The 12,064-nt window shown below is 42.3% G+C and overlaps 1 protein-coding gene across 4 annotated transcripts; it reads left to right on the top strand.

Annotated features, from left to right (window-relative positions):
* Positions 1-153: 153 nt before the first annotated feature.
* hltf (helicase-like transcription factor) lies at positions 154-10,980 on the top strand. Of its 4 annotated transcripts, none has more exons than XM_080043010.1 (25): positions 154-269; positions 717-919; positions 1,117-1,283; positions 1,424-1,563; positions 1,851-1,927; positions 2,420-2,491; positions 2,886-3,077; positions 3,337-3,411; positions 3,547-3,598; positions 3,724-3,790; positions 3,982-4,049; positions 4,178-4,237; positions 4,483-4,593; positions 4,713-4,804; positions 4,972-5,115; positions 5,358-5,490; positions 5,601-5,736; positions 6,323-6,502; positions 6,710-6,825; positions 8,312-8,493; positions 8,608-8,730; positions 9,047-9,159; positions 9,458-9,638; positions 9,980-10,060; positions 10,360-10,980. In XM_080043010.1, the coding sequence occupies exons 2-25, from the start codon at positions 722-724 to the stop codon at positions 10,501-10,503; spliced, it is 2,904 nt and encodes a 967-aa protein (XP_079899136.1). In that variant the 5' UTR covers positions 154-269; positions 717-721; the 3' UTR covers positions 10,504-10,980. The 4 variants fall into 4 exon arrangements, with proteins under 4 accessions (XP_079899136.1, XP_079899135.1, XP_079899134.1 ...); XM_080043009.1 differs by having other exon boundaries at positions 3,544-3,598; XM_080043008.1 differs by having other exon boundaries at positions 3,541-3,598.
* The last annotated feature ends 1,084 nt before the right edge of the window (positions 10,981-12,064 follow it).

The following is a 12,064-nucleotide window of genomic DNA, read 5'->3' as shown; positions in this document are numbered from 1 at the left end:
TGTGAAGAAAAAATAAGATGCCACTCATATTTATGTTATTAATTAGGCATCTCAAACTCGAAATACAAACAAACGAAACATAAATAAAGAAGGAGAATACGTTTATTCGGAAGGTGACTACCGGAAGTTCCACACTAACTGCAGCTGACTTGACGCGTCATGATTTTCAAAGCATCAGAAAAGTAAAATCAGACATTAGCAACGGACCAAAAAGCACCGAACAACACTATTCTCAGAGAAGTCGACAGTCGTCGAGGAGTACAAATACAGTATGTCACTGTTAATAACAGCTAAAAAACATTCCGTGTAATTTCTTTTTTTTATGCACATTAGGAGGTCAGGAGATAGCGTTAGACCAGCTAGCTTAGATACCTAATGACTCTAGGAGGATTCAAGTTAACAGTTACTAGTTAGCAAGAAGCTTTGAGGCTAATGCAGTTATCTGTTTAGGGTACGTTATACATTTACCTTTGCTGTGAGGAATTAAGGGGCTCATGGACCTTTAGGGAGACATTGGTCTTAAATTGCATTCCGAGTGGCATTGAAAAAATGCTCAAAGTCTTTAAAAATATCCTTAAAACTGTAAGACGTTCTGCTAGGTATGTATGGGCTTTGTGTTCAGTTGGAGCTTCTCTCTACTGTCTCCTTACTGTCAAATAACGTATTTACCTCCCTTTGTTTGTGGGTGTCTATTTCTCTTTGTGTTTTTTCTCCAGGTGCAATGTTTTCCGGCAGATGGGGGTTCGGTTGGGAAAGGTTCAGCGAGGTGGACCTCTTCCCAGACCGCCATGACGTCAGTGCAGAGACCCTCTCCCAGGCCATCCTAGCTGCGGCGTCAGAGGAGCCGGACGCAGACGGCAGCGTGCTGTATGGCCATCTGCAGGGCACTGTGGTCGGCCTCAGATATTACTCAGGAGTGGTAAGGGTTAACTAGGGTTTAATTCCTCTAGTGCACAACACAATACAGCTGCCCTCTGACGGATGGCCACACAGTGCAGATGTATACACTGGTCCAGAATGGTCAGGACAACTGTAAACATCACAGCACAAAATGCAAAAGGATAATTCACATGAATGAAAAAGATGTCTGTCCTCCCCCCCCCCCCCCCTGGACAGGTGAGTCGAGGGGAAATGGTTGGTTTGGTGCGACAGCCCCAGAATCCATATGACCGCAATGCAGTGATGGTCGCCAACACTTATGGCAACCAAGTGGGTCATATCAAGCGAGAGCTGGCAGCAGCTATGGCCCACGTCATGGACAACAATTTGGCCAAAGTAGAAGGGTGAGTAGTAGGTTATTATAGGCCTGTCAGTGCCATTTCCAGCATGTGCACTCTTTAGTATTTTAATGGTGGCTGCAGTGGTATAGAACGATGTGTGTTTTTGTGTTAGCGTGACTACTGTTGTCTTGTCGCTGTGTCAGGGTGGTGCATTCAGAGACCAAGAACTCATTCAACATGCCGTTGATGCTGTCCTTCTGGGGGAGTGAAGAGAACAAAACCACTGTGGTTGAATCCCTGGCACGTCGGGGATTTAAACTGAACACGGGTGGAAGCAAATCAGGTACTCAATGGCCACCTGATGGAAAGATAACATCTCACAGGTATCCATGAAGCTAAGTTCCAGTCATTAACTCCACTGTGTGTGTGTGTGTGTGTGTGTGTGTGTGTGTGTGTGTGTGTGTGTGTGTGTGTGTGTGTGTGTGTGTGTGTGTGTGTGTGTGTGTGTGTGTGTGTGTGTGTGTGTGTGTGTGTGTGTGTGTGTGTGTGTGTGTGTGTGTGTGTGTGTGTGTGTGTGTGTGTGTGTGTGTGTGCGCGCGCGTGTGTGTGCGCGTGTGTTTTTCATTTCAGGTGGAAGTCAGAAAGCCTCTGAAGCGTGTGCATTGGCATCTAAAAAGGGGTTTACCATCGCACTATCCGCACAGGAGGTAACTGCAATGTTTGGCATTATAAATGAAGCAAAAACTTAACCTTTGCACTTGTTTGGAAAATGGCAACAGAACATCCTTTTCCTCACCTGTCAGTTTATACACAGTAAACTCAGAGATTAATTATTTGCTTTCCTAAGATTTACTCATGTGAATCATGTTGTTACACTGAATCAGCAAAAGAAAGTCTCACATTTTTTGAATAATTTGTTTGTAGTTAATCAGGTATCAGCGATATACTGTTTCATATGCACTCATTGAGTGTTTTTCATCTTAATACACTGTTGTCGACGCCAGAACATAGAATTGTTAGCGGATTAAAATGTCATTATCCCTATGAGTTTCTTGTGCTTATTTAATTCTTAGATTTTAAATGTTTATTTTCTGTGCTCAAATGTTGAATGGCAATACAGTTGCACTCATTCACTCAACATTGTGAAACAGAATTCAATAAGCATTTACCTTGTTTTCATACATTCCTTTTTCTTTCAGCTGAAGAATGCATTTGACAACCTTTTTGAAGACTTGATCGAGAGCAAAGACGGAGAGAAAGAAGCAGCTGAGGTGTGTCATTTAGAATTTCTTATAACAGTAACTAACAACTGAGTCTTTTTATTCATTCTTATATTTTCAAATGATTGAAAAGTCAGTTTTATAAGATTATTAAACTCTTAGCTACTTTTAATTTGTAATGCTGCTGACTTTGAAATGCACACTGAATCAATAATGGAAACATAGTATATCACCATTGAGACAAATGTGTGCAATATGGACTTTTAACTTATTTGTTTTTTCACTCAGAAATAGTTGTTGCTGCTGCTTTATGTTTTGTTGTTTGGATCCTGGAGCTTCCTGGGGTCCTACAATTTGTGTCGTGGATAAACATACAATTTACATTTATACGTCACATAAATCACAATTCATTATGTAAACATGCTCTGTCTGTCTGTGTCTGCAGTGTGTGGGCACTCCTCTCATGCCCCACCAGAGGCAGGCGCTGTCCTGGATGTGTGCTCGGGAAAACAAGTCTGCGCTGCCGCCCTTCTGGGAGAAGAGAGGCGATCTTTACTACAACAGCCTCACGTGTTTCTCCGCCAAAGAAATACCAGACAGGGTCCGTGGGGGGATACTGGCAGATGATATGGGACTGGTGAGTAACACACACCCACACCTTCCACACATTTCTGACTGCATGCTTGGTAATAAGTGTGTTACTTTTAGATTGTTGAGACTGAAATATAAATCGATTGTTTGAAAGTAAATTCTTTACGAGTGGATTGCAAGCTAATTTATACAACATGATGATGATACTGATAATTGGTTGTGGTAGTATACCAAAATAAGGTATCGCACTGCTGCTAATAAAGCAGACATAAATCAACACTAAAACCTATGTTTGTGTTTTCCAGGGCAAAACTCTGACAACCATCGCTCTCATCCTCACCAACTTCCACAATGGGAAGCCTCTGCCTGTGGAGAAATGTGTAAGTGTACTATGTGTGTGTGTGTGTGTGTGTGTGTGTGTGTATTTGCGTGAATGTATATTCTTTATACGCAGTGACTTGTGTTTGAACCAGTCTGAAGTGTTTTTTTTCTTTACATGTTTGCTGGAGGAGCAGTCTTCACCTTTCAAATCCAAAACTAAACCACAGACGGTCTCCAAACAGGAAGGTACTGTTAGCATTCAATACATTTTCCTGCCTCATGTTCAGTTCTCTAGTGTGCATGCTTACATGAACAGAAAAAAACTGAAAAAGAGAACCAACAGTAGAGATGATGTGACGCCTCTCTTTCAGGAAGCAGCAGTGCAGGCGATGCAGCAGGAGTGATTGACCTCACAGCTGGTTCTCTATGCTCAGACCTGTAAGTGTGATTCAGTTGAGATTATATTGTCAGTTATATGATTCAATTCAATTCACTTTATTTAAACCTTAAGAACTTCATTTGTGCAAAACAATAGTGCGTGAAGCGTTCACATAGCCAGCAACACAACACAATGTTCAACACTGTATAGTTTCTTCTTTCATAAACTGATATGATCTTGTCTGGGTCAGTCCTCAGATGGAGGTGATCCTTGTTGATTCCCAAGATGTAGTGGAGATAGTGGACGATTCCGATATGAGTAAGAATGTATTCTTACCTCATCATTGTTGATACTCTCCTTATCTGTTTACGCTCTTTGAGTTTTTTTGTCTTCTCTCATGAAGTTTGTGGCTGACATACACTTTGACCTAACGTTTCCACTTCCAGCTTCAACCAAAAGTACAAACAAGGGGAAGAGGAAAGCAACCAAGCGAAAGCCCGCTAAAGGTACAACTGCGCGAAACTCCTTGCATTTGTGCACTCCTGTATGTTACATGCATGCGAAAGACACTATGTAACATTGCTCAACACGTTCTTTTGAATATATCAACGATTTGATATTTGTTCGGGTGGCATAAATCAATGCTATTTCATTTGGCTTGTACAAAGTCATAATCGCCACTCACTTTGAGCTCAATCATAATATCTTTATATATATATATATATATATAATCTTTATGGTTACTGTGCAGCGGCCCCAGTAATGCTGGAGGATCTGGACTTTGCTGCAGCACTGGGGGGTTTAACGTCAGACACGGGCTCTAAGAAGAAGAAAACTGCAAAGAAGGCCACTCCCACAACGAGTGAGTTATAATGGTTTATTTTGATTTTTTAAAATTCAGTTTCACCTATTGTATTAATTCAAAGTTACATGTAGTGATGTTGGAGTTCTTTGTGTACCGCGTTGTTCTTGTATCTACAGGTGTAGAATCCTTCATCCCTGAAAGTGCAGAGGACTTATCAGCCAGAGCCACTCTCATCATCGCCCCGCTCTCTGTGCTCAGCAACTGGCTGGTAGGAACACAGTGTTACACAATAAAACACGCAGAGAAAGACAATTTCTGTCATGGACTCAATTTAGTTATTGCTCTGCTTATTAGCTCAGTGACAAGCACAGGTGGCAAGCACAGATGTCACTTGTCAATGTGTCATGTCTTCTTCTTTCCCCTCTGTGTGTTTAGGACCAGTTTGAGCAGCATGTGCGTGCTGACGTGAAGCCAAACGTGTATCTGTATTACGGCTCGGAGCGCAACAGGAACAAGAACTTTCTGTCCTCTCAGGACGTGGTGATCACCACCTACAACGTCCTCTCTGTTGACTTTGGGGTGAGTGTAGACGGGTTTCCATGTAGCTGTAAGGTGAGCCAAGGTGTTCACGTGGGTAAGACAAACATTGAAATTTGACACTGATGCAGACCAAGCTTTCATTTATTTTCAATGGCAGCAAAAGATCGCTGTACTGTGTTTCTTTCATCTCAATATTCAAGTCAAGATATGAGCACTTCACCCGCATAGATAGTTTGCATCTTTTTCAATTACAACTATAATCGTGTTTGTTTCCCTTTCAGAATAAGAGTCCCCTCCACGGGATCAATTGGCTGAGAGTTGTGCTGGACGAAGGGCATTTCATAAGAAACCCCAACGCACAGATGAGTAAGGCTGTGCTCGGCTTAAAAGCTCAGCGGCGATGGATTTTGTCAGGTATAACTGCATCTTAACAAACACACACACACACACACACACATAGATGCACTCTCATGATAAAGGCAGGCTTCAAATGTGTGTGTGTATGTGTCCTTCCATCCCTCCAGGAACTCCTATCCAGAACAGTGTGAAGGACATGTGGATGCTGTTGGCCTTTCTGCGTCTGAAGCCCTTCGATGTGAGAGAGTGGTGGAACAGAGTGATCCAGAGACCCGTTACTCTGGGAGACAGGGCCGGCCTGCAGTGAGTGCTCACAGATGCATTATATTACACAGCTGCAATGTACTAATAATACTCCAGAGGGCGCTATTTACGGTACTGTAAAGTAACAGTGGTACGGTTGGTCTGAGTAAGTTTATTGCTGAGGTGAACTTTATTCCATACATATCCTTTTTCTATTTATTTCAACTACACTGTAAGTACACCATGTATTGCATTTAGTCTATTGTGGAAAAGGGATCTCTCCTTTGTCGCTCTTGAGATTACTCCTAAAGCTTGAAGTTTTCCTTGTCCAAATCAAAGGTTAGAGATATGTTGTCATTCTTTTAGTTCTAGTTTCATTAATAAATAATTGAGACATTTAAGTTGTAACATTCCTACCGATGACACTCAAAAGTCCTCTTATAGATGATTCAGACTAGTTTGCCATTATACATGGGGACTACATATGCTAACAAACTTATGTCGAGTCCCCAGTGTAGCAACCTGTGAGCAATGGATAACATTTTCTAGCTTTGGTTAATCTGCTAGTATTTGTCTCATTATATTATACAGAAATATCATAAATCACATATTAATTACACTAAGTAACTAATGTTACTGTGTGCAGGAACCTGCAGACCCTGGTGAAGTGCATCACCCTGAGACGGACCAAGAGCAGTGAGGTGAACGGGCGTCCCCTGGTGTCTCTGCCATCCAAGACAGTGAGTGTGGAGCAGGTGGAGCTGAGCCAGACGGAGAGAGAGGAGTATGAGCTGGCGCGCAATGAGGGAAGGAACACCATTGGCAGGTGTGTGTAGGCGCGTGTGTGTGTTTTCTTGTGCTGCATGTTTGAATAAATCCTCAACTTCAGCAACAAATAAAGAGAGAGTTAGTACATGAGGCCATTTTGAGCAGAGCTGTTGCTATATTTATTTTTTCTTCTGCATACTGCTTCATATTGCTGTATAGGTTTCCTTATCATATTGTGTGTGCGTGTGTGCGCGTGTGTGTGTAGATACATGGCTGAAGGGACAGTCTTGAGGAATTACGCTGACGTGTTGGCGATCCTGATGAGACTTCGACAGTACTGCTGCCACCCTGATCTGCTGGCAAAAGTATCTAAAGAACTGGGTAACTAACGAGACTGTGTGGAGTATAGCTTCTGAACCCCTGGGATCACTTAATGTGGAAACTAGGTTACTGGAGCTTTCTAAGGATTAATTTATTTGGTGACATTTTATAATTTTTATCGATAAATAAATTCACACAGAGAGGCAATATAGTGGAGAATAGTTTCTCCTTGTCCAATCAGTCCTGAGGTTTTAATTTGTAAAAAAAAAAAAATATCTGTGTACGTGTGGACATGGCCTTATTCCGTGAAACAACTCATCGGTATGTTTTACTGGGAAACCCATGTGGAAAGGAAGCAGTCATTAATCATTAAGGTAATCAATTACACCTGATGCAAGAAGTTCCCTGCTGTGCAAAAGCCCTTCTCCCAAGCCCTCAGACTTTTTCACAACTGTTGTATCTGCTTTTGTTCTAGCTTGCTACAATCTACTCTTAACTTTACATTGAAACAACATAGAACAAACCCTTTCATGAGCTAATAAACTACAAAGTTAAAATGTAATCCCAACCACACATGTGTTATTTAAGTGTAACACTAGGACATGATCTCCTTTACTCCCCAAAATGAAGGAGGACATGGGGTACGTTCCAATACCCGTTCAACAGGCCCTCGTTCACTTGCCCTAGGCACTTGCCCTCGGGGGAATCCCCGCTGCCATCTTAAGTGTCGTTCCAATAGTCTGGAAACTGAAGTGAACTTCGTGAGATAGACCCTCGGAGGGCTGAGTGATCAAGTCAACATGGATGGTCACTCCGAGGTGGATATCACCCACAGTGCATTGCAGTTCGTCTTCTTCTTCTTCTCCTTTTATTTTCCGGTAGACTGTATGCTTTTAGGGACATCGCGGCCACCCGCAGGACAAATATATATATATAAATATATTCCAAAACGCCTCAATTAGGCTATCCTATTTCCATACGAACAATCCAGTGAATGTATTGCAGTTTACACATTGCTGCTATAACACCGATGGCTGCCAATTAGAGGACTATTTAAAACAAATGTTTTTGGTTGAAAGTATAAATAAGAAAATATGTCGGAGCAAACTATTTGTGTAAGTAACAATATCTTGATAATCTGAGTTACCGTGTCGAAATTCAATGTTTGTTATGCTATGGAAATGGCTTTCTGCAACATAGGCTACCTTAGCAGAATGTTATAATTCTGTATTATTTGCATTCAGATTTACCTATGTAACTGACGGTCCATTGCGACTACAAGGGCAAGTGGGCAAGTGGGTTCCATTTAAATCCTCCGCTCCTCCCCCGCCCAGTCTCCCTCCGCTCTCCAAGTTCCCTCCGTGCAACGTATGCTGTTACGTCATGCCAAGGGCTGAGGGTAAATGAACAAGGGGAAGTGCAACTACTATTGGAATGCAGCTATGGTGTTGTCCTCTAGTCCAGCGACTGCCCTGGCATTAATACATAAAGATTTCTTTACTCTGCAATCACTGTGATGTAAACTTATCACACCTGTAACCTGTAGGAGCCTCAGCGACGCCTGCAGAGCTGCGAGAGCGTCTGATAGAGAAGCTGCGGTTGGTGTTGGCCAGTGGCTCTGATGAGGAGTGTTCTGTGTGTCTGGACTCAGTCCGTCTGCCCGTCATCACTCACTGCGCCCACGTCTACTGCCGGCCCTGCATCGCACAGGTTATCAGCACTGAGCAGGTACAGCAGGGTGGTTGGAATTTCATTCTCATTTGACAAAACAATTCCCTTCCTGTGTAATCAGGTATGTAGCGGCCACTTATTAACAGATCCATCTTGTGTGTGTGTGTGTAGGAAGTGTCGCGCTGTCCTCTCTGTCGAAGTGAGATCAAGGCCAGTGAGCTGGTGGAGTTTCCACAGGAGGAGGTGGAGGAAGAGAGCAGCACAGACGCTCAGAACTGGAGGACCAGCTCCAAGGTAAAGGGACACACTGAGGCTGCAAAATGAACGGGGGGATAACAATATCAGGACAGCACTTCTTTAAACCTTAAATGGAAATGAGCTTGAGTTGGACTTTTTGCAAGATGTTCTGGTGTGCAAAAACTTTCACTATAAGTTGCCTTCAAATCATTTTAATCTTCTCTTACATTCATTAATTTTAACATTGTTTTTATCAATGGAAAATGAAATGCTCAAATATAAAATTGCCTTGAATGACATCATTCCATATGCTTCTACTGTATGTGAGACCGGTGTTGTTTCTCATTTTTGAAGTTTGCGTTTGTCTCTGCAGGTGAAGGCGCTGATGGGAAATCTGCTCAGACTCCGAAGTGAAGACGGCAGCATTAAGAGTTTGGTCGTCTCTCAGTTTACACGCTTCCTCACCATACTGGAGACTCCACTCAGGTAATAACAAAATAAAAAAAATAAGCCATTCACAGTAGAGTCCGGGATTCTCTATGTTGCTGTTGGTAAAGAGCCATATCCATTTATAGCCATTCACAATTAGTTTTATCAGAAATTTGGCCATGTTTGGATTTGTGGCTTTTGAGTTACTGATACTTAGAAAAGAGGAAATATGACCTGTTAGAAGTGCACCAGCAGCTCTTGAGTGGATAATTCCTAGATTTAATTAATTTAACTGTCTTGTAATGTTATTGTATGGCTTTGTCTTGGCATTGCTGCCCTCTCTCCTCATTACCAGAGAGCACGGTTTCAGTTTTGTGCGTTTGGACGGCACCATGAGCCAGAAGAAAAGGACCCAGGTCATCCAGGAGTTCCAGAGCTCTGCGGCCGACAGCCCCGTCATCATGCTGCTGTCACTCAAAGCTGGAGGGGTGGGGCTTAACCTGACCGCCGCCTCTCGTGTCTTCCTCATGGACCCCGTAAGTACTAATTTAAGTAAAAAAAAAAGTGTAAAACCACAACTTATTTTATGTTTAAAGTTATGCATGCTAGAGGGATTTGGCCGAAGGATTTAACATAGTAGGATATTTTGAAATTCTCTTTATGCTAGATCTAGCTTCAAACAAACACTTCTGAAGAAATATAAGGACTATTTCAAACAAAAATTAGACCTTTTATCTTCCAACTAAATTGACTACAATAAACTATCCAGTTAAGATCAAAAAGTAAAAAAAACAGATGTTAAAGAATAAAAAATGTCAGGTAAAGGATTTCTGAATGAACTGAATGTTCCCTTGTAATTCCCTTGTGTGTGTTTTAGGCCTGGAATCCTGCTAGTGAGGAGCAGTGCATCGACCGCTGCCACCGTCTGGGTCAGAACAAGGATGTGGTCGTCACCAAGGTAAGAAAAATCTGAATGCGGTCCTATTGGATCTGGCATAGCAAAGAAAGCTTAGTGCATTTCTTGTCGATAGAAAAGCATCAGATTTTCCTTAGCCGCTTTAGTGCCATCCAACTGTGTGTGTGTGTGTGTGCTGTTTATCATCACCAGGAAAAATCACTTTTGAGGTGATTAGAGTAATTTTACATTTAAACTATTTGCACAGTTAATAGTTTCATACTCGAGAAAGATATCTCTGACTGGAATATTTAGCATGCATGCATGTATATTTTTTATGATGTGTGTATTCCTCCCTGCAGTTCATTGTGAAGGATTCAGTGGAGGAGAGCATGGTGAAGATCCAGAGGCAGAAGCAGGATCTGGTGGAGAAGGCTTTTGGCTCCTCCAACAGCGACAGGAAAACATCTCGCATCGATGACATCAAAGCTCTGATGGAGCTGTAGATGTAGATTGACAGTGGACCTGAACCGCTTTAATAACATGGGAACAACACAAACATTCAATTGTCTTTTTTTGTTGTTGTTGTTGTGTCTCACAGTTCACATCTCAATGGCTGTAGAGCATTTTTGCACTCATCGTTTTTATTTTATTTTTAATTTTATTTAAGTAACACTTTAACACTGATTTACAGGATGCACCACTCGGCAAGCTTTCGTTTTTTTGTTCAGCTGAGATGCTAAGGACCTGTTTGTTTTTCATTAATTTAGTTCATATCCTGGGATTAATACTGGATTTAAAAGAAACACCCACTTGTTGTAGCACCTTTGTTAACATTTGAGTTGCCGAGAAGACAACAATGCAACAGCCGAGAAGATTCACATGTTCTGTATGGTGGATTTTGTTTCCCCATGTTTGGATTTAAGAGATGCAGATTACTGTTTGTACATTTGTAACTACTGTAGTTAACCAGCTTTCATGAATGTCAGTGTTTTTCTAACAAAAAACATAAAATAAAAAGGGAAAATAAACTGTTTACAAAATAATAGTGTGTGCTTGATCAGAGCTAGTCTGTTTAGATCAGGGGTGTCCAAACTTTTTTCACTGAGGGCCACATACAGAAAAATCTACGAAGGGCCGGGCCACTTTGCAAAAATAACACATTTATCAGGACATGTAGCTGCTCTGATGTTTAGTTTCATAGTGTCTTCGTAAATTGTAATCCTTCTTCACGGCAACACTTTCCTTGCAAATTAAACGGACACATTTCCCCTCAGAGCCGGCCCAAGCCTTCATGGGGCCCTAAGCAGAATTTGATAAGGGGGTCCCTCTCCAATTTTAGCGCTGCCTTGTTAAATGCCATTCAGACACCCAGCGTTTTCTGCTATTGCCTCCAATGTACAGCTGGGTGAAAATAGTAGCCAGCCGAGATCCCGACCCTCCTAGGGGGGTCTGGGGGTATGCCCCCCCGGGAGATTTTTTAAAGTGAAGTGCATGAATCTGGTAGCCTGGCATTTCCAGACCTGCCACTAGGCGCTGGCAAATTACATTTGCTGCGCCTGTTGGTCTGGACACTCTCCATTGAAGCTTTTTCAAAAAGTCCAGAAATCCTGAATCACGTTTCAATTGGTTCCATCTAATATGGGCGGAGGCCTTTGTATGGTGCTCTGGGGCAGACGTAACCGGATGACGACAGTGACGTGCATGCGCCGTTGAAGCCAATCAAAGATGGCTGTGGATATGTTGTTTGAGTTTGAGACTGCTTTGGCCTCGAACCTTTACTATTTGGAAGACGGCACTCAAATCTTTCATTAGCAAGTAAGTGGAATGTTCTGTTTTGCCGACCGACCACGGCAAACGTTTAATTTAACAGTTTAACAGCTGTTTGCAAAACGAATGGGGCTTAGTACGTCACCTTGTGCATCGCTCTGATTGGTTGTAGTGCTATCCAACTGCGTGCAGTGGCATTTGAAATGCACGAGTAGGAGCTGCCCCTAGAGTTGGAAATTACTCTTGATCGTGGCCAGACCCTCTATCATTCAAGATATCAGGGTCTGGATTTCCAGG

The sequence above is a fragment of the Ammodytes marinus genome, assembly GCF_949987685.1.
Source record: "Ammodytes marinus genome assembly, chromosome: 15".
Taxonomy (NCBI): domain Eukaryota; kingdom Metazoa; phylum Chordata; class Actinopteri; order Uranoscopiformes; family Ammodytidae; genus Ammodytes; species Ammodytes marinus.
Note: the sequence above shows the minus strand (reverse complement) of the source record. Positions and strands in the feature narration are given on the sequence as shown.

Coding starts and splice junctions, on each gene's coding strand:
- hltf (XM_080043008.1), top strand. CDS start 722: ATGTTTTCCGGCAGATGGGGGTTCGGTTGGGAAAGGTTCAGCGAGGTG. Junction 1,928..2,419: donor TCGCACTATCCGCACAGGAG/GTAACTGCAATG, acceptor TTTTTCTTTCAG/CTGAAGAATGCATTTGACAA. Junction 4,050..4,177: donor AGTGGACGATTCCGATATGA/GTAAGAATGTAT, acceptor TTCCACTTCCAG/CTTCAACCAAAAGTACAAAC.